The sequence below is a fragment of the Oryzias melastigma genome, linkage group LG11 (assembly GCF_002922805.2).
Source record: "Oryzias melastigma strain HK-1 linkage group LG11, ASM292280v2, whole genome shotgun sequence".
NCBI classification, from domain to species: Eukaryota; Metazoa; Chordata; class Actinopteri; order Beloniformes; family Adrianichthyidae; genus Oryzias; species Oryzias melastigma.
In genome coordinates this window covers 16,893,123-16,917,932 of record NC_050522.1, presented here as the reverse complement: position 1 = coordinate 16,917,932, position 24,810 = coordinate 16,893,123, and the positions used below count along the sequence as shown (strand labels likewise).

Here is a 24,810-nt window from a genome sequence, read left to right as displayed (position 1 = left end):
AAAAGATACCAAATTTACCAATTTTTACCCCTGCAAAGTAATTAAATTATAGTTTTTAGCTATTGCTTTAAGTTAGTATCTATATTGGGTTTATATTACTGATTCAGAGAAACATTAAATATATTTATTGTGCTTCAACTTCGCATAAATATCCAGACATTTATAAACATTACATCATGAGCATATAAAGTTCTTATAGTGGGTCACATAAAGTTATTCTATCTGATTTATTTCTAACATATTTTATGAATAATTGTTTCTGGTGAAGCCAGTCTCCTTTGGGTGTCAATGATGACATCTTAAAGTGAAACACCAACGTTTTCTAAAAGGATTTATAAAAAAAAAATTGGTTTGAATGTTTTAAATTTAGGTTTAATATGAAGAATTTGATGAACATCCAGTAATGGATTTTTCTGAGCAAATTGAAAGCAACTTTTGTAAATATTTCTGTAAATATAATGTAGTAACTTACCAGATTTACTGCTTCACAGTAGTAATCAGCAAATATTGGATCATTTAAAAAGAAATAATCAAACTTCTGAATTTGTCACACCATAATACAGCTCAAAAGTGTTGAATTATTAGTTATAACAATATTATCATTCAGTTTTATGATGATTCAGAGAAAACTATTAAAAGTATAATGTTTGTAAAATGTTCTGATTTAAAATCTCTTTGTTGTTGAGATAAAATGTAAAATTGTATGTTTGTCCTTCTTGTATCAATAAATGTCTTTAAAAAATATTTTATTCTTTATTGAATTACACAATAAAAAAAAAAATCTGTCAAAGATTTGTTGCCACTTTCATTCTCCTTAAAGATTAGGATCAAGAAGACAGTAAAAGAAGGAGGAAGTCATAAATAAAACAGGCAGAAAAGAGCAGGAATAGAGCTGCAGAGGGAATGCCCCCCCCCCTCCCCCTGTGGGCTTTTAGCATCGCTATGTGACAAACTGCACAGAGACTCGATGTTCAAACATTGTTACACAACTCTGTGCTCAACTCTTCATTTCTCCTTTTTGAGCCTCCAAGGAAAAATCCGGAAAATAAAGTGCAGTGAAAAAGAAACATTGAAAATTGTTAATAATGGCTGTGATTCTGCAGTTGTTAAACTTAAAAGGGATGATGAATAAACACAGAAAATGCTTATTTCAACAGTTTTGAGAAATGATTTTATTGTGAGAAATTTCTGAAAACGTATTTCACAGTGGAGGGTTGAATTTACAAAGCTCTTTGTTTTCAGTGTCTTTGAGCAGTTGATCATGTCAGTGCAACCGGACATTTGGAGCACAATCATCCATCTTCTAAACCCAGTTAATCTCTCACACGGCTGCTGGAGCCTATCCCAGCTACTGTCAGGTGAAGGCGGGGTGCACCCTGGACATGTCATTTAGAAGACAAATTGACGTTAAAAAAATTAACTGTATTTCTGACTCTGTGAGTCGTTTTTCTTTTTTTTTTTTTTAGAAAAGCCTCAAAAACCCCAATAAATACAATATTTTATTTAATTTTTGTTATCTGCAGTTCAGCAGTGATGTCCATTGTGGGTTATTCAGTCTCATCCAGGAACTCGTCTATAAACTCCACCACTTCCCCCTGGAGACACAAAAAAAGAACCCATGAGTGCCTGATTTGCTTAAAACTGGATTATTATAAATCCTCCTACTCATACCTCTATGACTAATTTGTTATATCCTGCATTACTAAAGAGATTATAGTCAAGAACTCAATGCATTTCCCCACAAACAACATGTAAGTCTGGTTTATCGAGTCTCCCTGGTGGCCACGCCTCTTTGTGCTGCATTAAATATCACACATAAAGGCAATATGATGCTGCCACCCTGTGGCCACCAGAGAGATTGCAGCCAAAAAACATGAGTTTGTGCTTTTCCGTATTAAAACATAGCTTACGACAGATAAGAACAACCTAAATCAATTTTTAACAGCTCATGCTGAGATGTAACTGTCTTCACTTCTGTTGAAATTTCACCAAAACGCCCAGAAAGACAAACACACCTCATCATCGCTGGCCAGGTGCTGCCTGGAGAAGTCCAGCATCTGCAGCTGCATGCTGGTCTGATTGTAGTACCGCACTGCCTCCTGCAGCAAACACACAAGTTCAAACACAAAATCATAGAATATTCAGATTAATATATGAAGAAACTAAATTGAATGAGCTCCAACCAACATTAGGTTTGCTTCAGTTTCTATTAATTTCATTTTTTGCTGGTGAAATGGTTCAATAAAAGATTCTATTTGATATCAGTTTAATCCACAAATTAATTTTCCATTTAATTAATTTGGTACTGAAAGCAGGTTTTAGCACACATACGGAACAAAAGTGGAACTTTCATGCATAAAATCATAATTTCTTAAATTAGAAACATAATGTAACAGGGGATTAAACAGTAAATAAGGCATAGACAGGTAGAGAAGATTTGACACAGGGACTTTTACTGTCACCATTTGAACATTTGCATTCCTTTTTTAAGGTTTTATGCAAAGTGGATGAACAAACAAGGTTTGAATTTACATAAACTGACAAAACAATCAAAAAAGGTTCCTGATTAAGGACAAGAACTCACACAAAAATGAAAGTAAATGAAAATTAGGGTGGAATCTATCTCAGAATGTATAGGGTATGTTACTGTATAGCATGACCCAGTATCTGTGACAAATGCCAACAAGAAATGTCTTTAAAGAAAAACTGAATCATAGATAAATGGAAATTATAAACTCATCCCAAACGGAAATGTAAAAGAAAGTTTTTTTTCCCCTATTTTATCTTCTACAATCTAGATCAGTCATTTCTAAGCTTTTTCATAAAAATATAGCCCCATGTAAATTAGTTTTTCACTAACCAACCACTGGGTTAATTACTCATTTAAAACACTTATAACAGGTTCTCTTACGTGAAAAGTTCTGCTATATCACCAAATACAAACATGCAGCTTTAAATTTAAGTAAAATGCATTAAAATTGCTTTTTTGTTTTGTTTTACTAATAAAATGTAGAACAAAAAAGCAAATATGATTTCTAGTAGAATTTTTATCTACTAGGACATTGGAAAAAATGAACAAAAGGGACTCTCACTGCACATAAAACTATAATTATACACTTTTACTTATTTTTAAAGATTTTCATTGATTTAAAAATGACTAATGTTAATTTAAAAACTGAAACAAATATTGAACACTGTCAAAATATTTTAGTTTCATTGCAAATACTGAAAAGTAAAATACAATTGTCCACAGTTTATGGATTTTTTAATCTTTATATACCACCTTAAAAACCCATTCTGATGAAAACTGTGTTTTTAACATTTTCTTGTGACATTTTCTTGATGATCTAGGACACATTTAAAGAAAATGAAGACTAAAATTGCATTTCTTTATTCAAATCAGTGTGAATCGGGAGCAGATGAACAAATGCCACGTCCTTGAAAAAGACTCTTTATTTATTATTTTGGCTAAAAACCTCCAAATTAAAAGACCACCGAGAACACTTTTAAAATAGAACAAAAGATGATTGGAGTGAGACTTTAAGGTCAACGTGTAGTATATGTTAGTATTACTCACTGTTCGGGGGAGGAAGTCCTCCTCTTTTAGCCCCCACTGCTCTTTGTGGTACTTGTAATACTCCATGTTGTTCTTCATCACCTCATCGCTGGGGTCGAATAGAAGGTAGCTGGCTGCACACGGCACTGCGTTCTTCAGGTCGTTCACTGAAAACACACCAGCTCAAGCTTCATCTGGAGGTTTGGACCGGGCTTAGCTCAAACGTCATGAACGCTGAGGACTCGACTCACATTTGTAATAGGCAAACTGCAGGTAGTGGTACATGGTCGCCACAAACTTCTCAACCACAAAACCCCCAACAACAGGCGTCAGGTCGCTTTCACAAGTCACTTTCCTCTCCAGCACTTCTGTGTAGTGGTCTGGACAGAAACAAAATCAAATAAAAACACATCATCATTGGTTTCATTTCCACTCATCATGGAAATCAGTGTGTTTGACGTGAATGTACCAGCTATAGAGGGGTAGAAGTCTTTGAAGTCCTTGACGTCCCTCGGACCCTCAGACGCAGCAAGGCACTCGTCGTAGACTTTGAAGAAGTCTCTCAGAGCCAGCTCCATGTCCGACACGGAGGTCCGGAAGTTGTCTCCGTTATAGGCCCTCACTGCACGCACAAACAATGTCTGCAATGGTGAAAGCAAAATGGAATAAAGTAGCTTTGGAGTCTTTCACACAAGTGCTGTTACCTCTGGAAATAATTTTATGTCCCGGTGAAATTCAACATTGAGAAAGGAAATTCAAGAATCCCCTTCAGAAAACAAGGAAAACAAAACTCAATTGCAGTTTTTTTCTCTGTGGAAGAGAACAAAAAATGAGAAAACAGATCCATTCCACTTGGGTCCAGAACTCCAGGATCTCTGTCAAACCACTCGGACCACCGGACCTGACTAAGCCTCTGGAAATAAAAACCATGAACGACTTTGAGAACTGCGGGATTACGCATGTTTGAACCTTTAATTGAATCAAAATAAGTGTGAAATGTGATCTAAAGAAACCGCTGAATGTGAACTTTGACCCGATTCCCAGTTGAGCTGCAGAACTTGAGCTCAATTCACTTGATATGACGACAACTTCACAGTCTCTCAATCAAAACAACGAAGAACGATTACGTGGCCTTAAACTTGCTCCGAAACTGTGATTCTGCACATATCCTTTATTTTTTTTTATCTTTTCTACTAATTATGACTTTATTATTATGTTTTTATTGAGAATATTTTGAAAGTTTGACTAATGTAGATGATTTTTCTTCCTGATAATGATTATCATCTGGGAAAGTCATTTACATTCATCGGAGCCGGAGCTCTGGGGTATGCTCGGATCATCGTCGTCGGGAGGATCTTCTGCATTGATCGTTGCCGGGGGTCTGGAATATATTCAGATGATTAATAATCATCTGTTTTGCTCTGGATTTCTGATGCTGGTTGGTGCGGGGGATTTCTTCAGGTGATGATGGTCTGAATATCCTTGGGCTTCTGGTATTGATTGAAGTGGATTTCCTGATAATAATCGACTGAGTATATTTTGATTTTTGGTACTGATTGACATAAATGACTAGTCTGTGAATCTTTGAAATGTGATCACATCACTGATCTTAATTATCCTTAATAACCTGAATCTATGATTGTAGGGTATAAATATTTGACACTAAGTCCTGAACCGGATATTGATAATTCATGTAGAGAAAATGGTATGGTCGAGTCGGGGTGGGATTATATGAGTTCGCTTCATTCCACTCCCTTCCAAGCGATCTACTTGTGATTTATTATGTGATATGTTATTTTAATTATTGTTTTCTGATTACTTGAAATAAACCATTTCATTCATTCATTCATTCATTCTTATGTCCACATTTCTTGAAAATTGAGTTACAGTTTTTGTTGTATTTCTGCTGTTATGACAATCTGCCATGTTGATTTGTTTAAAAGTTATTCAAAATCACCTTTAACTAATGTACAGGTTTTATTTTTCCCCAATAGATTTTTAGTGAGATTTGCTTTAGGGTCATTAGAACAGCAAAGTATTATCTTTTTAAATTATCTTTTTTTTTAATTTCCCAACTTTAATATAAACTCACTCCGCTGAAATACCTTCATTTTAAGTCTAGTTTATTTACAAAACTACATTTGTTGTGTCTACAATTTTTACAGTAATCCCACATGATTATAAATCCTCTACTTTGTTTTACTGTCCTTTTTTTGTCTTTTTCTTGCATAAAAAGATGCATTTTTCCCAGACTGCTTTGCTTTAGGTTTACTCTCTGCAAAACCATCCTCCTACATTGAAACTGTTAAAACATCTTGGGTTTTTTTTCTTTACTTTTTTAAAAAGTTGGTTTTCACTCAGTCTATAATTTAACCCCAAAACTAACACTCTAATTGTTCCAAGTTGATCATGTTTACAGAGTTATTTGCTTTCTTGATTCATGTGGAGTTTAGCAATTACATAATCCAAACAATAAAAACGGTTTAAAGTCGTTTTCCTTTGATAAACTGTTTCCAAGTTACAAAAATAGAAATCGTGTGTGTGTGTGTAAGCCTCTACCTCATAGGATTTGGTCTCCAGGTCTTTGAGGTGCTCCTCTGCTCCGGGCAGGCTCCTGTAGTAAGCCATGTTCCTCTGCATCATCTCATCATTGGGGTGTTTCAGCAGGAAGGTGTGAGCGGCAGACACCGCCTTGGCCAGGTTATTAGACTGTAAAACACAGAAAATAAGAGTTGGCGACAACTTTATTCCAATTCACTGGACCAACAGATTTAAGAAGGACAGGATGGCTTTATATTAATTTAAATCAAGCCATCTGTCACCTCTCAGAATAGTTTGATTGATGGTGAAGGGTCAAAGGTCACCTGTCAAAATGAATTTGATGGAAAGCATTCCTGTTTCTCTGTTGCTGATTTTGAAATAATTTTATAACCGTGTAGGTCGATTTGACTAATAACTCGCCTCAGACAGATCGATCTGATTGGATGGTAGGAGTATTAATCAATTCATTAATTAAATCAGTTCAAGAAGGAGCGGTCACAGACCATAACTGTACCTCCTCCGTGCTTTACGATTATGGACACCTTTAAAGTTGATTTAAATCTCAGATCTTAGCTAAACATGTCAAAATACTCCTCAATGTTTCCACCACTTTTGCTCATGTTGGTTTCATTAGTTGATTTTTCTGATTCTTTGTAGATTTTCATTAAATGTTTTTTTTTAATCATTTTTGCTAATACAAAAACTGTTTTAATGAGCACTTAAGTCGTTCTAGTAATTTTTGTAGACTTTTGTGAGTTTTAAATCTTTTTTCTGCTGGATCTGACTGAAGACACTGAAACACAAAAGAGCAGAACTGAGTTTATGTGCAGCCGTGGCACGTTAGTGACGTCAGGACGTCCAAAACCCTTTTAAACGAGTAAAACTTTCATGTTTGGAAGGAATGGACCACATTGTGTAAACGTGGACACGTCCAAAAAAGACTGGCACGTTTACTTACTTTGAAGTATGCGTACTGGAGGTATTTGTACGGCTCCCTGCGATCAAACTCATCGATGGTGTCCCGGCTCGGCATGGTCTGCCTGAAGGCGGGGAGCCCCTGCTTGCAGCGCTTCAGGCACTGCGCCCTCTTCATCACGTTCCCAAACGCATGCAGCTCTGGAAACTCGGCGAACTTCCGCTCGTCGTCCAGCCGGACCGAGCTGCAGTTCAGGTTGCAGAAGGCCTCGCTGTCCCGCAGCAGCCGGTAGAGGCGCAGAGACACCTCGATGTACTCCACCGTCTCGGGCCACTTCTCCCCGGTGTACTGGTCCAGCGCGTACTTGTAGGCGGACTCCAGGGGCATCAGCTCGTGCCGGGGGAAACTCCTGAAGCTGTATTTCTCATACTGAGAGTTCACTGTCGAGAGGAAGAACGCTGTTAGTAACCAGAGGCAGAGGCAAGAACTGGAGGGGGCCATTGTTGGAAAAACGCGTAAAGGGCCGGTCTGCGTGAGTCTGTGGCGCCGCCTCAACTTCCACCACGTATCCGGATAACGCCTCCCCTCCCCGGGGCAGGAATTCAGACTCTCGGGCTCATGGAGCTGCGCCTCCCTCCCAATTACGCACATAAATCTGTGCCGTTACGCATAAAGGCGTCTAAAGCCCGCACCTCCCCCAGATATTTTAGGGATTTTGGTTTTGACCTATTAAATATTTCTTGCCCTAACCTTCTTAAACTCAGTTTTCACCCCCCACAGGCATGAGTGACCCCCACCCCCACTGCCACGTACGAACATTCCTGCTTGGTGTGCCCCCCTCCACCAACTCAAGCATGTATGTCATCCTCAGACCCACAGTGACTTTACAATACTGACATAATTACAATGAGGAGGTAGGTGGGTGGGGGGGAAGGGGGGAGTGCCCCCCACCCCCATGCTACCACGTTGACAAGTTTTGGAAGCTCCACTGCGCATCCCATGGAAGCAGGAGAGAATCAAGTCAGCTGGAAGAACTGCTGAAGACAAGCGCGAGACTTTTACGTTTCAAAATAAAAGCACCATTTTCCAACCACCTGTTGATTATTAAAGTTTTTAGATTTCTTGTTGGCTAAATTGTAGAGTTATTAAAGTATATATTAGGCTTTTCTTGAGGGAAGTTTCATATTTTGCACAGAAGAGAAAGATGCTTTTACTTTTTAACCGGAAGTGCGTAACTGTGGATACTGTTTGGCCAGATAACTTTTCTCTCTCTGGGACCAGGGGCAGGACTTCTTTCCAACACTGAGTAGAGGAAACTAAAGTACCGGGGAGAGGAAAGGAGACCCTTTTCCCTTCTGCAAAAATTCAACTAAGAAGATTTATCCCCCCCTTCTTCTTTGGCTGTGAAGATGCTCCAGTGCGTGCAGAGCATGCTGTCACTTTCGTTCCTGGTGACGTTCGCCGCCTGCGACGCTCCTCCGGTACCGTTAGACGACCTCGTCATTGAGAAGACGTTCGTTCCTGAGCAATGCGTGCGCGCGGTCAAAGTGGGGGACTACGTCAGGTATCACTACATCGGCATGTTCCCGGACGGGAAAAAGTTCGATTCGAGGTGAGTGACCCGCAGCACCGACTTTACTTTCCGTGCAGTCTCCCGGCTGTGTGGCGCGGAAGGAGCGACGCGCACGGTGCGTAAAAGTGCGCGCCGTGGTTCTTCCTGGAGGAGCCACGCAGGCAGCAGCTTGGATAAACTTTAATGCGAAAAAAAAGAAAATCGGTGACCATCTCTGGAGGTTTAAATCAATCAAACCAAGAACATTTATGCATTTAAAGTGGATTTTTCCCAAAAAATCACTGATCGGATCAACATCGGGGCATCAGTCAGAACTTTTATTGGATCAGATGATTAACAGAACTGATCAAATGTTTGTTTTTTATAAATATTCCCACGGAAAAATACTTTTTTGTGCATATATTTTCATAAACACGTCTCTGAATGATAATTATTGGACCATCCAATTTTCATACTGGTCCCTATACCAGTGGCGGACATAGCAGTTTGGGGGCCCCAAGCGAACAATAACACGGGGTCCCTCTGCACAGGTTGAATGTATGGAACAAAATAGCAATTTTTTGTCCTTTTCCCCTTTCCTTTCTCTTATTGCAGTCTAATTTATTTCTTCTTATTGAGTTTCTTTGATTCTGTTCTTCCTTTTCCTGTTTATGTATCTTCCTGCACACCCGTCTTAACTTACATTGTTGAAATGTGTTTTTTCTGTTATTGCATCACCATTATAATGATGATCATTTTCACCACCTCTTAGATATCTATGCTTCATCTTTTTTTAAATTATTGAATCTCTTCAAAGTGTCACTAACTTGCTGGTGACAGAATGAGGATGAAACACTTTCACATGAACAGTTATATACAGTTTTATTCATTTAGGCTCTTTATGACAGAGTTTAGGAATAATTGGTGTGGAAATTATTTTTGCTAATTTTTTAAGTGGGGTCCCCAAGGCACCCCAGGCGATTGCCCACCTTTGCCTTATATTAAGTCCGCCCCTGCCTTAAGCAGAAAGCTTTCTTTTAATGTGTGGTTCAAGAAAATGATAATTATTGCATTTAAGAGGCTGGCGGTTTTGTATTTCGTTGCAGCTATGATCGTGGAAGCACCTACAATGTGTTTGTTGGCAAGAAGCAGCTGATTGAAGGGATGGATAGAGCCTTGGTGGGGATGTGCGTCAATGAGAGGAGATTGATCAAGATCCCGCCTCAGCTGGCTTATGGAAAGCAAGGATATGGTATGTAGTTAAAAGAGTCTAAGACACCTGTGGTGTTACATCTGTCTGATGCTTTTCCTTTTTCTTTTAAATAAGTGTATGAAAGAAAATGAGAAACTTTTTACATCTTTTGTTGAAGCACACAAAGCTTTATTGCTCCTAAAGTTGGACAACAAGAATTTCCAGTTTTATAAGCGAAGGCTGATCAGATAAATCTGTTTTGCATTTTGTTTGTGAGGCTGTCCAGCCATTTCTTTTTAAAGAAATCATTATTTGCAAATTTGCCCACAAATATGGTTATAAGATAAAGCCCAGGCTCAAATGCCACTTGTGTGAATGTGCACAAAGTATTTAAGATAATGGGACAGAGGAGACAGAGGGGCATGTGTGGGCATGTGGAACCAGAGGCTGTGTCCTCCACCACTGTGGCTACACAAGTAATGATCACAGGACAGAAGAAGAAAGCAGGAGAATGTGGGGATAGAAAGGGTTTGTTTTATAGGTAGACTGATTTTTACAGGCAAGGCATTGCCAACTCACCAAAAAAGGTTTAAAAAGGCGTCCACCCCCACAGTCCCTGCTCCCTTCTTTGCCTCCTCCTTTCACTCCCTGTTCACCTCACAGTACCTCCTCAACCGTTTCCACACAAACAGAGTCAAGACCAAAATTTGATTAATCGAATTCGGAAAATACTATTTTTTTTGTCGCTACTGGGTTTGAATTGTGGGAAAGAAATTACCTCATTGGGCAGCAATAACTGAATGTACCATTTTTAATTATTAATGTCTTTAAGGAAAAAAATCTTAAAAAAATATGTGCATTTTTATTGATTTATGCAGTTTATTATTTCTTCTAAATCTGTGCCAGCAGACGTTCAAACCAGGTAGCCTTCATCCTTTTTATATAAGTGCATTCATTCATGGTAGGGCACTTTTTAAATAGATTATTACAGAAAATAGGGCTGTGTCTGAATTCTCCCATTAGCCCTAAAAGATTCTACAGTGTGGTACAATCTGGATTTTAAAAGCAATTCAGACACCATACTCACTTTTTTTTAATATGATGCCACTCGTTTGCCACAGTAAAAACCTGACAAATATACTTTTTACAAAAAGTATTTAAGAATGCAGTACATTCTAATGATGAAAACTTGAATTACTTTTTCTAATGACAAATGGTTCAAACAGAATGCATTGTGGTCTATATTTGCCAATCTGGTGAGGAACATTGATGCACAATCGTTTTTTGTAGAGAATTGTGGGAAAATTTCTAGGGTAGTGGATTTGGGAATAAATGAGTGAATTGGGAAAAACTCAACTTGAAACATTTTTTTTCTTCATTTAAACCACAATGTTTAACTCTGGTTGGATTCACTCACATATCAATTTATATTTGTCTTCTAGTTTCTGCTCAGTACTTTCTAAAATATGCAGTAAAGTAGTTCTTTAAGATCTTTACTCTGATTAGGAGAAAACATTTAATGCACCCAAATAAGGATCATATTGAACTTCTGTTTCACCATTAGAGTAATTTATAGATCCAGTTAGGCAATTTTGCTCTAGACTTAAAAAAAAAAAAAACATTTTGGACTCGACCTCTCTTGTTTGAGGACTTTGTGTGGAGTAATGAGAATCAGCAGCTTCTCTCTTTCGTCGTCCACAAAGGTTCATTTGTTAATGGATTTCCTTGAATGTGTCTGCTCAGAAAAAAAGATAAAATTAGCTACAGTGAATGGGAGTGTCTCTATAAAGAGTGAACATTATTTCATAATCAGAAAATTGTTTCAGTTAAATATTTTTGTATTTCCATAAAAAAATCAAAGTAAAGCCAAAAGAACCTGTTTTAGACATGAATTCCTCTAAACATGGAAACATGTCTGCTGTCACTGTCCTTGAATAAAAAGTCATACAATTTCATTAAAAGAGGCTTGAACAAATTAAAAATACATTCATACAAAAACTAACCACAATTAATCAATGATTATCTTGTGAAACCATCAACAGGGGGGCAAAGAGGTATTTGTCAATTACAGCATATTGGCCTATTTAAAAGATGAGAAAAGTCTGTTATGTTCATCATAGATACACTTCAGTTATAAGAAACATAATATAAATAAAGGTCAAAGAAATCACTCTGTGTTACAGAGGTTACTATAGTAACATGCAACGTCATCATGGATTCAAATCCTACAGAGCTCAACGGTGAAAGCAGCACATCTAAAGTTCTCTAAAGGATCAAGAGGAGGGTTAGTAGGAGGTCATGAGGTCAAAAATTGAACTTCTCCCAGTATTTGGAAGGGGGAGAATGCTGAGCTACATCCAAAAATAAACCATTGTGAAGCACAGGGGTGGAAACATCATGGTTTGGGGCTGGTGCTCTGTAACGGGGACTGATCCGGATTAAGGAAAGGATGAGTGGGATCATGTGTGGAGAGATCTTAGACTAAAACCTCCTTCTGTCAGTGAGATCGTTGAGGAGGAAACAGTCTGGACCGTCCAGGATTACAATGATCTCAAAGATAGAAGTGTCTCCATAAAAATCCTTGATGGTTCTGGAATGGTTTAGCCCGTCTCTGGACCTTAATCCAATAATGAATCTGTGGAGGAAGTTGAAAGTCCAAGTTGCCAAGTAAAAGCCCAAAACATCACAGGAGTTCTGCATGGAGGAATGGAGCAAAAAAGCTTCTATACTTCTCATTTTTATTGAAATCCTAAACGCTTCTAACAAGGAAATACTCCAAATTATTGAGTTATTAGAAATGATGTTCTGTAAATCCTAAACTAACTAAACAAAGTTAAAAAATAACTAAACAGAGTGACTCAATCTACTTTTAGGAAAGGCCAACACACACACCATCAAATCCTACATTTAATACGAACAAGAGACAAACAAAACAAGACAAAGAAACACAACTATTAAATTTTGATTTTTATCAATCGTAGTTAAACCTCCAGTCCCACTTACAATCAAATATGGCGGTGGTAGTGTGATGGTCTGGGGTTCTTTGACCCGTGACAATGTCTAAATCAAGGCCTCAATTTTCTCCTGCTAATATTCAAACAACAACAGCAATTTTTTACAGGTGGGATACACTTGATATAAATAATCAAGAGATTTTCGAAAAAAAAAAAAAAAAGCAGAACAGTAGCCCTTGAGTTGGAGCTCTAATTGATCACATCTGAATTATTGTCTTTTTACTGTCTTAAATCAAAAGGGACTTTACCGGCTGATTAGAACTCACATTAACAACATCTTTTATAGTTTTTAAAAATATTTATAATTTTTCTTATCTATGTCTTACCCATGATATATATATTTAAAGATTATTTGGCACCTTGTAATTCTTCCAGGGAAAAGTGCTGCATAAATACGCTCTGTTTGATTTTGATGAACTTCCTTCATCTTTTTAGGAGCCAAACGCACCAGCAGCTCCATCTCTGAGTCGCTTGTAAATAATAGTCAGAACTTTAAAACAGCTGTTCATTAAATACAAAAACAAGTAAAAATCTCGTCCTCCTCCAGGTGAAATCATCCCTCCAGACTCCATCCTCCACTTCGATGTTCTGCTGCTGGATGTGTGGAACCCGGAGGACGGCGTGCAGATCAACACTTACTACAAACCCTCTGACTGCTCCAGGAAGGTGGAGGTTTCTGACTTTGTCCGGTATCACTATAACGGCACCCTGCTGGACGGAACCCTCTTTGATTCCAGGTTTGCTTTCAGAGGAGCCCCTGGTTTCTCACCAGCAGTCTCTTTGTTGCATCCGTCACATCTTTCTTTTCCTCCTGCAGTCACACCCGTATGCGAACCTACGACACCTACGTGGGGATCGGCTGGCTGATCGCCGGCATGGACCAGGGGCTGCTGGGGATGTGTGTTGGAGAGCGGCGCATCATCACGATGCCACCGTCTCTGGGTTATGGAGAGAATGGAGACGGTGAGGGTTCATGACTCTTAAGACCTGAATTCTCTCTCTATTCTATTTTTCAATAGTCTCCCTGCTTCTAAAGGACAAAATAACAAATAAAACCCACTTATCATGGAGTGTCAAAAGCTTTGCTATAAAAATATGTTATTAAAAATCAACATCAGTTTATGTAGTAACTTTGGAAGCTTAATTAGGTTTTGATGTCTTCTCCGTAGGCAGCGACATCCCAGGACAGGCGTCCCTGGTGTTTGATGTGGTCCTCCTGGACCTTCACAATCCCAAAGACGGGATCACAGTGACCAATCAGGCCATTCCTGAACCCTGCGCCAGAAAGACTGTCGCTGGGGACTTTGTGCGGTACCACTACAACGGGAGTCTGCTAGATGGGACCTTTTTTGATTCAAGGTATTTATATACCTTGTTTTGCACTTCCTCAAGTCGCCACATGGGGGCAGCACCTGTCTATGCTTTGCAAGCACATTTAATTAGATGTATAAATTCATTCTTTGCTTTTCAATTTTCCGTTAAATAAAAAAAATAAAAAATGTTTGATTTTAGAAGAAATTAAAATTCAGTAAACTTTTTTCATTAATAATACGGAAGGTACATTTAGTCTAAAATGCAGAAGTAACCAGTTTCATGAATAACATGATTTAAATTTAAAGCAACAGGATGTATCTAAATATACAGATGGATCACTTTCTGTTCCGCAGCTATTCTAGAAACCGAACGTACGACACCTACGTGGGCCGAGGATATGTGATTGCAGGCATGGATGAGGCTCTGATCGGAGTCTGTGTCGGAGAGAGACGCAGCATCACTATCCCTCCACACTTGGGCTATGGAGAGGAGGGCACAGGTGGATGTCATGCTCTAACTCAAATCAAATCAAATTATTTTTCATTTAAATATCTTTTGACTGCCCCTCTTTCAGGCACTAAAATCCCTGGCTCAGCTGTGCTGGTGTTCGACATTCACATCATTGACTTTCACAACCCGTCAGACAAAACCGATGTGACCACTTTCAAGCCTGAAGTGTGTGAAAAGCTCACCAGGAAGGGAGACTTTGTGAAATATCACTATAACGCCTCTTTGATGGATGCAACGCCTATTGACTCCACGTGAGTAAACTCTATTTAATTCTATGTTACTTTTTTCTTCTCCGTATGAAAATAAGCTGATATGTTGTTTTATTTTACAGTGCTAAAGATCCAATTATGCAACTTTATTTGGTAAAATTTATGTAAATACTGATACTTTAGGTGTACATTTTGATTAAAAAACATAACTAGGGTCTCAGTTGTTAAATTGTTATTTAGGAGTTCAGATTATTTTGTCGACAAGACCGTCAGAAAAGCTTCAACCAAAAGAAATCTCTGTCTTTTGATCTTCCCTGTTAAATTTCACATTTCTAGAGAGGATTTTAAAAATCACATAATGTTAAACTGACCTCGAGTTCACGTGTTTTAGGATTTAGTATCTCCACAAGGTAAATTAAAGTTGTTTGTGCAGCCATCTGTCTGAGGCTACCAAGGTTTTTCTCTAGTCATGCAAAAATAAAAAAATAAATTAAAAGTAAGAAGAGAAACAAACCCATCATAAGGTGTTACAGCATCAAATGTGGCTCATAGGAAATACAAAAAGGTATCAGATATTTTTGAAACGTTTGTGGCTCAGAATCCTCAGGTTGGCTGTTGATTTTTCTGAGCTCACTGTCATAATTCTTCTTCATTTTGGGTTGATTTTAACAGTGAAAGCTGTAGAAATAATGACAGTTCTGACTGGAATAAGCCTGAACTCTAGATTCTTCTCAAGTTCACTTTTTTCCCATTAATAACTAGAATTTTAAGCACAGTTACACAGTAAAGTGTTTTCACTTTAAAAAGAGATAACTATGGACTTTGTTAGAAATTGCATCTAATTGTAAGTTTTCCATAATATTAGTTGTTCCTAAAATGTTGACGTCCTAAAATTGTGCTAAAAGTTTTTTTTTTCTTTTTAATCTGAGCAATAGACAAAATAAAGTCTTAAAATATTAGTGAATTTGTTCAAATTGTAAACAACAAGAAAGAACTGGAAGGAGCATTCTGATCTGGTATTAAATTATCCAAATTTAGTTTAAAAAACAGCATGAAGCGCTCTTACCTAAAGCACGACCTTTTTTTATGGTGTTAATGTGGTTTTATTTTGATCCATTTTAGGTATAACTATGGAAAAACATACAACATCGTCCTGGGAGCCAACCAGGTGGTGCCTGGAATGGAGGATGGCTTGTTGGACATGTGTGTGGGAGAGAAAAGGCACATTGTTATTCCACCTCACCTTGGATACGGGGAGAGAGGAGTCAGTAAGTGCTGCACTAAACTTCACACTCACTGTTACTACAAAGGAGTTTATCTCACTATAGTGACAAACTGGATCCAGAGGCGTGGGAATAGCTGAAACTTCTTTTCAGTGGGGTAAAAAAGTGTATGTCAGTGATAAATTCTGCATGTTGTCCCATTAAAAAAAGGAGAGAGCTCTTTAATGTTCTCATGTCATCTGTAGCTACGTTTCCAGTACACATATGTGCAAAAACGTATCCAAATTCTAGAAATAATAAAAAAACACAATTTTGCGATGACACCATTTCGATTAAATTATGAGAACACAAACCAGCTCATATGATAAGTCCTTCAAAAACATGGTGTGCACAACATAGAGCTACAATTATATATGTGAAAGGTGTTTTAATAATCAGATAAAGTTCAGAATTAACTGTTTTTCTATTGTTTTATGTGTAATCTTCAGTTAAAACTCAGGTATGTGTGTATCTGTGTGCAGCTGGTGAGGTACCAGGCAGTGCTGTGCTGGTGTTTGACATCGAGTTGATTGACGTGGAGGAGGGACTTCCTGAGGGCTACATGTTTATCTGGAACGACGAGGTTTCCCCCGACCTCTTTTTGGAGATGGACAAAAACAAAGACGGCCAAGTGGAGGCTTCTGAGGTACTGTGTGCGATGGGCTGACAAGCATTTCCTCTTTTTGCCGCCATTGAGGCGCCCTCAGTTTGTCACCTGTGGCTCCTTTCTGTCTCCTCAGTTCACCGACTACATCATGCAGCAGGTGAGCGACGGGAAAGGCCGCCTGGCTCCCGGCTTCGATCCTTATCGGATCATTGACAACATGTTCAACAACCAGGATCGAAACGGAGACAGAAAGATCACAGAGGAAGAGTTCAAGCTCAAAACGGATGAGGCTGCTAATCATGATGAACTATGATGGGACTAGGTGTTCTTTAAAATAAAAAGCTGTGGGTTTAGGAACAACAAAATAAGAGCAGATTGTTTGAGAAGTATGGATTTTTTTTTATTCTGATCGACATCCTAAAGATCAGGAAAGGTTTAGGAAAATATTTTAAGTTAATACAAGGACTGTGATGATAATGAATGATATTTTTTACCTCCTTGTTCATCCAGTCCTTGTTTTTTTACTTTTACTTTTTTTGTTTGAAGGGTATAAAACACTCATGTTTGAGATAACAAACCAGTGTCTCCATCTTCAGTATTCCTTTCCTTAATTTAATAGTTAAATTTGATTTCAGTGTCATTTTTGTTCATTTGGCCACCACTGATTTTTGCTGAAAAAGGAATAAGTTTTGTTTTTTAGTTAAAATAATGAACATGACACTGGAGGGTTCAGGGTCATTCCATGCTTTGTTTGCTTTTTCACTCCTTTTAATCCCACATTCCTTGTTTTTATCTCTTGAAAAATGTAACATTTAGTTTAAAATGTTGTTTTTATGTGTATGTGTTAAAGTTTTGGAGATAAAGAGAAAGAAATGCTTTTGTATGACTTTTTAAATTAATGAATACCCACACAATTGAAGGGTTTGGCCAAATACCTGTTCATAGGGTGTCTGGGCTGTTTTGTTTTTTTGAAATTTTTTTTATTTTTCGGAAATTTGTCAGGAAACCAAAGGTTCAGGACCTAAAATGCAGTGCTCGTGGTGGGAACTTAAACTTTATTAAATTAACTCAAAATGTTAAAAAACCATCAACGAAGGCAGCAACAAAAGTTAGAATCTGATATATGCTCAAAGGGTCTTTTTATTTAATAAAAACAGATTTTCTGTTCACCCCAGCTTTAATAGCCCTAAGGATATGACTTGTTGCATGCCACACAAACTGCTCTCACTGAAATAACAAACATGTTTTTCTGGCCAAATCTCATTGGGGAGGCCTAAAAGAACACCTGCTTCCTTCATATCTTTATAAGGCAAAGATATGAAGCTTTGAAGAGTGGCCAAAGTAGGGATTAACCATGGAGGAGGCCACTGTCACCGGTCAATGTGACCTCGTATCCTCAGACGTTCCTGCAGGCTCTCCAAGTTAAGAGCAGCTCTATTCTCACTGGTGTCTGAGGGTGACTGAAACAGGGGTGGATATTTGTCAAAGAAAACTGGCTGACAAAACCTAAAAATAATAATAATTATTATTATTAAAAAAAAGAAGAGTCTTAAAACCTGATCTTCACTCTCTGGTCTTAAAATATCTTTTAAAAACCTTCTCCAAAGAAAATCGTGTTTTTGGTGTTTTGATATTGATCGCCTTTTTTTTTTTTTTTTTTTGCTAATGTTATCGTGGGGTTGTGAGGAGCTATAAGCTAGCTGGCGAAAGTGTAAACAAAGGGGTGATAGAAAATTAGGGGAGGCTAACATCTATCCTGACCACATTTCAGAGGTGAATTTCTAATAAGCTACTGCAGAAAATACTTTTAAAAAAACACACACATTTCTGGAGTTCAGTAACAGGAGATTGTGTCTTCAAATAACCTCCATTGAGAAAGAAAAGACCGGCCAGATATATATATATATATATATATATATATATATATATATATATATATATATATATATATATAGGTATATAGGTATTACATAAAAAAACACTAATGGAAAAGATTCCAATGTTTTCAAATATCATTTAGGAAAATTAATCCTGCTTAAAATGGTCCTGGAAATGTAGCAATGCATGAGAAAACCTTAAAACTCTTCAAAACTTTAATATTTCTACACTTTTAGTAGGATTCTTTATAATTTTAAAAACAGTTTCACCTTTGGCATGTGATTTCTTTTATATAACACTGTTACACTGCAGGTAAGTTATTTACAGGAAAAAATAATACATTTGTAAATTTATGATTTTACTTTTTTTTTCTAAACAACATGTGTCATTTGTATTGTAATATTTACTTTACGGTTTCTGGAATAATTTACTTTCCTTCACGATTTGGTTTACATATTTTAGAATCAAGCCAGCAATTTGACAGTTTTAAAATGTATTTCATCCAAACAAATGTCTATTTGTCAAACAAATAATCACCATTGTTGGATCTATTCATATAGCTTCGTTTTATTTGTTAATATTTTGATTATGTTTGATTATTTTTCCTCAATTACATTTGGTTTTTCAAAATGAAATGAGATATGGCTTTTTTAAAACATTTTTTATTTTTTAAATTCTATTTTTTAACCTGTACTTTTCTGAATCCTCGTCTGAGCTCTGAGGGTTTGCTGCACTGCGCAAGCGCAGAAAATTGCCTTGAGTGCCATAGCAACCGAGGCAAACATCCGCCGTCAACATGGTCAGTTCGAGTGTTTCCATTCGTTTCCCAATTCTATTTGTTGGTGTGGTCACTGCTTTTGACACCTTAAGATATATGGCGCGTCATCCTACAACTGAGCGCTTTTTTCTGTATGTTACACCAAAAAATTGTGTAGATTTAAAATAATTTGTTAGCTGAAAACTAGCTAGCGTTAGCGCTGCTGTGAAGCTAAAAATCAGGGTTTTGTCTGTTAACGAATCTACGTCTTTTTAAACATAACTCCTAATATGAAAATACTGTTTTAAATAAAGATACTGAAGGATGTGCCACTTTGAAACTTGGAGCTCAGGGAAAAAACGCAGCCTGTTTAACAGAATTATTATTTTTCCAGGCTAGAGCCACCACAGTAAAACACGCTCTGGCCAAATGGGTAAGTGTCAAAGCTCTGACACTGAAACAACACTTTAAATATGCAGGATTCAAACAACTGCATGCATGTTTGCTTGTTTTCTTGTAGGAAATGGACTCAAAACAGAAGGCAAGTGAAGCTACAGAGATCAAACTGTTTGGTCAAGTTCCGCCCATTGAAAAGTTGGACGATTCTCTCTCAACTCTCATCAATTGCGAGTGAGTTTTACCATCTTTCTATGCCTTTTTTATGGATTTTACTGCTAAAAGCAACCTTTTTACACATGTAGCAAGGTGGATTTTATTAAAATGTAATCTTATATTTCTATTTTGATGGAAATATATTTCATATAGGTATTTTTCAAATAAATTAAACAAAATGTTTTCATGGAAATAGCCAAAAGGTATAACACAGGATATACATTTCTTTATCTACTCCAGGAAGCTGTCTTTATCAACAAATAGGATCGAGAAAATAACCAATCTCAGCGGTCTCAGTAAGCCATCCCCTCTCCTTTATTGTACAGCTTCACAAACTCATTTGTGTTGGTAAAACATTTTAATTTGCTTTCCTTCCAGAGAATCTGAAGATTTTGTCATTAGGCAGAAATAACATCAAGACACTTGTTGGGCTGGTAAAGTTCAATTTATTTCCATTCATTTTTTAAAATTTCTTTTTTGTTATCAATATTTTAAGTTTTATTTGATAAAATTTGCCATCTGAATGGGGGCTGTTTTGCATCAGATCTGTAATTTTTGTGTTTTCAGGAGCCACTTCAGGACACTTTAGAGGAGCTGTGGATTTCCTACAATTTGATAGAAAAGCTTAAAGGAATCAACTATTTTAAGAAGCTGAAGGTCCTCTACATGTCCAACAATTTGGTGAATGATTGGGGTACGGTGCTTTTATTTCCAAGATGGAAATCTTTTATACAGTTTAGCCAATGTTTAAAGTCAATGTATGGATATTTTTATGGAATTTAATGAAACTTTTTTTGTTTTTTTTAATTTGAAGACGAATTCATGAGACTAGCTGATCTCCCGTTGCTGGCAGACCTGGCTTTTGTGGGAAATCCTCTCCAGGAGAAGTGTGCGCCGCAGTCCAAATGGATACAGGAAGTCTCTAAAAGGCTTCCTGATCTAAAGAAAGTGGATGGTAAGATGGTTACGGCTTTATTTGTATTTAGACAGTTACTCTGGATTGAAAGTAAATGTTTTCATGTGCTGCTACACTGTGGTTGCACAGTTTCTGTGAAGGACAAATGTGGAAAAAATGACAAATTTTGATTTTTTAATTTAAATAAAATAGCCAAATAAATTCAGTTTGCAAAATTTCAAAGTAAAAGGGGTCAACAACACATAAACTGATAATTGAAAAGATGGAAGAGCAGATATAGAAGACAAAAAAATCAATCTGACTTCACAAAAATCAAAACAAACTGGCTTGAAGAGATAACACATCAGAAGTTAAAGTCTTATTAGTTGTCACACAGCTGGGTGTGTGACATTTGTCCCCGTTTGATCCTTCATTTGGGTTAGCAAGGAGTTGCAGACACAACAGAAACCATTTTAATCTAATCTTTCCTATCCTATTTGAAGTGTCTTTGGTTTGACTCGATCATAGATTTGAACCTACGACCTACCAGTTTCAGAGAAGATAGTCTTCCACTACACTGGCTGATTAGATCAGAGGTCTGCAACCTTCAACAGTTAAAGAGCCAGTCAGGTCAATTCCTCACTGAATAGAACCCAGAAAGAACCAAAAAGTCTTCTCCCTGCATTGCTTTGTATTAAAACATAAAGAGAAAATGGCATTTTAACTCTAAATATGAAATCATTTATAGCTTTTGACAGTTTCCTTTCAAAATAAAAGACACACTGGGCGTCAGGATTATTTCAATGCAGCAAATTTTGTAGTTGGTAGTGCAATGTCAGTAGTGATTTAAAAAAAGACACACAGTTAACTTTTTTGTTGTTTCCATAAATTTGTGAACATGACGCACTAAAATTAAACTAAAGCTAAATGTGTGATCCTTCCCTCATTAGTTATAAGGTGTGCTTAAAATCGTTTAATTTGTCCCCAAAACCGACACTCTGCGCTCAGAAATCAGTCAGTCTTTAATCTGTCTTTTATCAGAGAAATGTAAGAAAATTGAAAGCCTTACATATAAAGCAGGGGTGTCAAACTAAATCGCACAGGGGGCCAAAATCCAAAACACACCTTAGGTCGTGGGCCGAACAGGGTAAGCATTTATTGAATGCTCTAAAACTCGGTTTTGAAAACTTTAATACCGTAATTTTTTTTTAACATAAATATAAACTAGATATATAGGATTACCTGCTATAATCCTAGTGCTGTAAGCTGAATTTGCCTGCTGAAGATGCTGATATTGAAAGCTAAAAACGCTGAAGCTGATAGCTGAAATCACTGAAGCTAATAGCTGAAAACGCTGTTGCTAATAGCAAGCTAAAATATTAGCTAAATGCTAAATCAGCCTAAAAAAACAAACAAAAAAATCCCTTAGGTTAGCCAAAACAGCTAGCATGTAGCTGAAATATTAGCTAAACTCCAAAACAGCCTAAAAAATCTTAGTAGATGCCAAATACTCCAAAAAGCTCACAGAATGCCAATTTTTAAAACTTTAAAACTGTAACTTTTTTGCATAATTATGAATACTAAAAAGACAGGAATATTATTACAACCTAAACATTAAATAACTTTCAACATTTTACTCTCCATAAAAATGTATTTTTCAAAATTATATAAGTTAGAAATAAGTGCAAGATAACATCAAGCCATTAATAACAATAAAATAAAATGATCTGGGGGGCCGAATATAATTACCTGGAGGGCCGGATCCGACTTTGACTTTGACACATGTGATATAGAGAGATAAGAGTGAAGTGATCCCCTAATTTCACCTTTTTGTTGGTTTTTAACGGCAACAAATCTTTTCTTGGATCTATGATTGTTTTTATGTTTTTTTTTTTCAGGAGCTCACATCGTAAAAAATGAAGATTAAGAAGAAGAAAAACAATGCCATTCATACTTCTTTTTGCATGGTTTGTAGAAGTTAAAACATTTTTACATTTTTTTATTTAAGAAAAGTCTGGGAAGTCATTCAAATGTTTAAACTATACCATAATAGTTTAAGTTATTATTGAATATACTATTTATGTTTAAAGTTTTGTGTGCCACTGCATTTTCAAGCAGAAGCTAAAGCATGAACAAGCACAATAAATTTAATATGTTTCTCCTACACTATTGTTTTGTGAAATTTCTAGTAGGTTTGCCAAAGGTGGGTACACAGGAAAACACACACACTATGTTGCTAGAATAATGTGTCTTTATTCTTTTAAAAAAATAGGATTAGAAAAAAGAAGTTAAGCAGAAAGCAGCAGAGGAAGAATGATTATTCTGACATATAAAATGACTGAGAAATAACTGTCTGTTTCCCAATGTAAGTCAATGGTACTTTGGCCTTTTTGCAACCCAGTGGTACTTCCTATATGGAACACGGAAGTAGGGGGGTTTGCTCAGTCCAGTTATTTTTATCTACAGTCAATGGCACTAACCCACAGTAGACTCTACCGGGAGGAGGCTCCCCGTCCCCTAAATACCTTGTATTGACGTCAATTTATGCCAATGCTTCAGAAAAACCACAACAAAAATGGTTTTGGTGGTAAACAGTTCCTAACAAGGTCTTGTGCGATAGTTATACAAGTGATTCAACAACTCTCCTAAAAGGGTCTCGTGCAGGAGCAAAGAAACGAGTTGTGTTTTAAAAGTCAAATGCAAAAAAGATTCCTAAAGCATGATAACCCTTTATAGTCTGCAACCTTTTTGAGCTTTTTTCTTCTTTGAGTTTTTTTTTCTTATTTTTAAAACTGTTTTTTGTAGCAATGCTTGATATCTAATTTTAATGAAACTCCATCTTATTTTTTTAGATATATTTTTGGATTATATTACACTATAATTTCACAATTTTAATAGGACATAGTTTCTGCAGAGCGGAAGAAGTTTATAAGAAGTTTGCCTCTGAGTTGTGGGTGAGACTGTTTGCGTGGAGTAAGCCTGCCCTTCTTATCATCTTCCTTGTGTTCACACTCTGTCCCGCTAGCTTACAGCCCCTCACACCTCCAAGCTGACATTAGCAATTGTAAGCAGCCCCTGCTAACATGTGGTGTGTGTTGATGAGTAAGACAGTGACCAAAAAACTTAAAGCTAAAATCATGGGTGTCAAACTCAATCCCACATGGAGCCAAAATCCAAAACACACCTTAGATCCCGGGCCGAACAGGATAAACATTTATTGAACATACTAAAACAACATTTTCAAAACTTTAAAAACGTAACTTTTTAACATTGCTATAAATAAAAACAGCCAAAAATATTATTGCAGAATTAATCAACTTAAACCTTAAAGAACTTTCAACATTTTACACTCCAAAATAAATGTTGTCAAAATTATACAAGTCATCGGGACATTTTTAATAATAAAATGATCTGGAGGGGGAGGATATGTGTACACGGAGGGCAAGATCTGGTCGCAGGGCCTTGACTTTGACATGTGCCTTAAATAGTATTAAATCATCAATTTGTTTATATCAAGGTGTCAAGGTGTAACACAATATAAACGTATTAAAAAACCTTCACTTAGTATAAAAACCCTTCAAGGTGCAACAAAAATAGATGGCAAAATTGGAGATATCCAGTTAGTTCTTCTCAATTAGAAAATAAAACTATCTAGAAGAATACATTTTGCCTTGAGAACATCTGAAGAAAAAGAAAAAAGTAGTGCAGATTTTACTGTATCAATCCGCAGTGACCACGTGCTCACAATCTGTCAATCATGACATCAGAAAGGGGAGGAGTCGCGTTTGCCGGAGAGATTAAAACTGAGCCCGACAGCTGCAAAAGTCAAGAGGAACTGAAAGCGGGAAGATGAGGATGTGAAGTTTTCACGCCATTGTTCGAGTTCAGAGGATATCACCATCTTCCCCCAAGCTCAGACTGAAAGATTGCTGGGTAGCACTATGGAGTACATTCTTTTTTGTCAGGTGAGATACTTTTTATTTTCTTGTTTTGTT

At 36.9% G+C, this 24,810-nt stretch overlaps 4 protein-coding genes across 11 annotated transcripts in view; 3 read left to right on the top strand and 1 right to left on the bottom strand.

The window, feature by feature from the left end:
* Positions 1-1,145: 1,145 nt before the first annotated feature.
* LOC112137278 (cartilage associated protein) lies at positions 1,146-7,829 on the bottom strand. The gene is made up of 7 exons (XM_024259516.2): positions 7,056-7,829; positions 6,116-6,265; positions 4,026-4,197; positions 3,808-3,936; positions 3,578-3,723; positions 2,016-2,099; positions 1,146-1,595 (listed from the first exon to the last, which is right to left on the bottom strand). Exons 1-7 carry the CDS (start codon positions 7,662-7,664, stop codon positions 1,548-1,550), a joined length of 1,338 nt encoding a protein of 445 aa, XP_024115284.1. The 5' UTR covers positions 7,665-7,829; the 3' UTR covers positions 1,146-1,547.
* A 448-nt stretch (positions 7,830-8,277) lies between these two features.
* On the top strand, positions 8,278-17,556 carry fkbp9 (FKBP prolyl isomerase 9). The gene is made up of 10 exons (XM_024260989.2): positions 8,278-8,625; positions 9,672-9,817; positions 13,319-13,508; positions 13,589-13,734; positions 13,941-14,130; positions 14,439-14,584; positions 14,660-14,846; positions 15,927-16,072; positions 16,549-16,712; positions 16,807-17,556. The coding sequence occupies exons 1-10, from the start codon at positions 8,423-8,425 to the stop codon at positions 16,984-16,986; spliced, it is 1,698 nt and encodes a 565-aa protein (XP_024116757.1). The 5' UTR covers positions 8,278-8,422; the 3' UTR covers positions 16,987-17,556.
* Positions 17,557-19,243: 1,687 nt separating this feature from the next.
* On the top strand, positions 19,244-22,979 carry dnal1 (dynein, axonemal, light chain 1). Of its 2 annotated transcripts, none has more exons than XM_024299788.1 (8): positions 19,244-19,350; positions 19,703-19,741; positions 19,829-19,938; positions 20,161-20,216; positions 20,299-20,354; positions 20,488-20,614; positions 20,735-20,875; positions 22,714-22,979. In XM_024299788.1, the coding sequence occupies exons 1-8, from the start codon at positions 19,348-19,350 to the stop codon at positions 22,740-22,742; spliced, it is 561 nt and encodes a 186-aa protein (XP_024155556.1). In that variant the 5' UTR covers positions 19,244-19,347; the 3' UTR covers positions 22,743-22,979. The 2 variants fall into 2 exon arrangements, with proteins under 2 accessions (XP_024155556.1, XP_024155564.1); XM_024299796.2 differs by having other exon boundaries at positions 19,349-19,460.
* Positions 22,980-24,566: 1,587 nt separating this feature from the next.
* LOC112161942 overlaps positions 24,567-24,810 on the top strand; it is a gene marked incomplete in the record, with an annotated part of 43,533 nt that continues 43,289 nt past the window's right edge. For 5 of the 7 annotated variants that reach the window (XM_036214122.1, XM_024297532.2, XM_024297540.2 and 2 more), the window contains 1 exon segment: positions 24,569-24,780. In XM_036214122.1, the coding sequence (XP_036070015.1) occupies positions 24,757-24,780 (24 nt within the window). 7 annotated transcript variants of the gene reach the window in all.

Bases quoted from the DNA above. Each gene is read 5' to 3' on its own strand.
- LOC112137278 (XM_024259516.2), bottom strand. From the start codon at position 7,664: ATGTGCGTAATTGGGAGGGAGGCGCAGCTCCATGAGCCCGAGAGTCTG. The intron at 6,266-7,055 runs GTAAGTAAACGT...TGTGTTTTACAG, and splicing joins TCCAGTACGCATACTTCAAA to TCTAATAACCTGGCCAAGGC. The intron at 2,100-3,577 runs GTGAGTAATACT...TGTTTGCTGCAG, and splicing joins AGGACTTCCTCCCCCGAACA to GAGGCAGTGCGGTACTACAA.
- fkbp9 (XM_024260989.2), top strand. From the start codon at position 8,423: ATGCTCCAGTGCGTGCAGAGCATGCTGTCACTTTCGTTCCTGGTGACG. The intron at 14,131-14,438 runs GTATTTATATAC...TCTGTTCCGCAG, and splicing joins GGGACCTTTTTTGATTCAAG to CTATTCTAGAAACCGAACGT. The intron at 16,713-16,806 runs GTACTGTGTGCG...CTGTCTCCTCAG, and splicing joins GCCAAGTGGAGGCTTCTGAG to TTCACCGACTACATCATGCA.
- dnal1 (XM_024299788.1), top strand. The intron at 20,217-20,298 runs GTAAGCCATCCC...CTTTCCTTCCAG, and splicing joins AACCAATCTCAGCGGTCTCA to AGAATCTGAAGATTTTGTCA. The intron at 20,355-20,487 runs GTAAAGTTCAAT...TTGTGTTTTCAG, and splicing joins TCAAGACACTTGTTGGGCTG to GAGCCACTTCAGGACACTTT.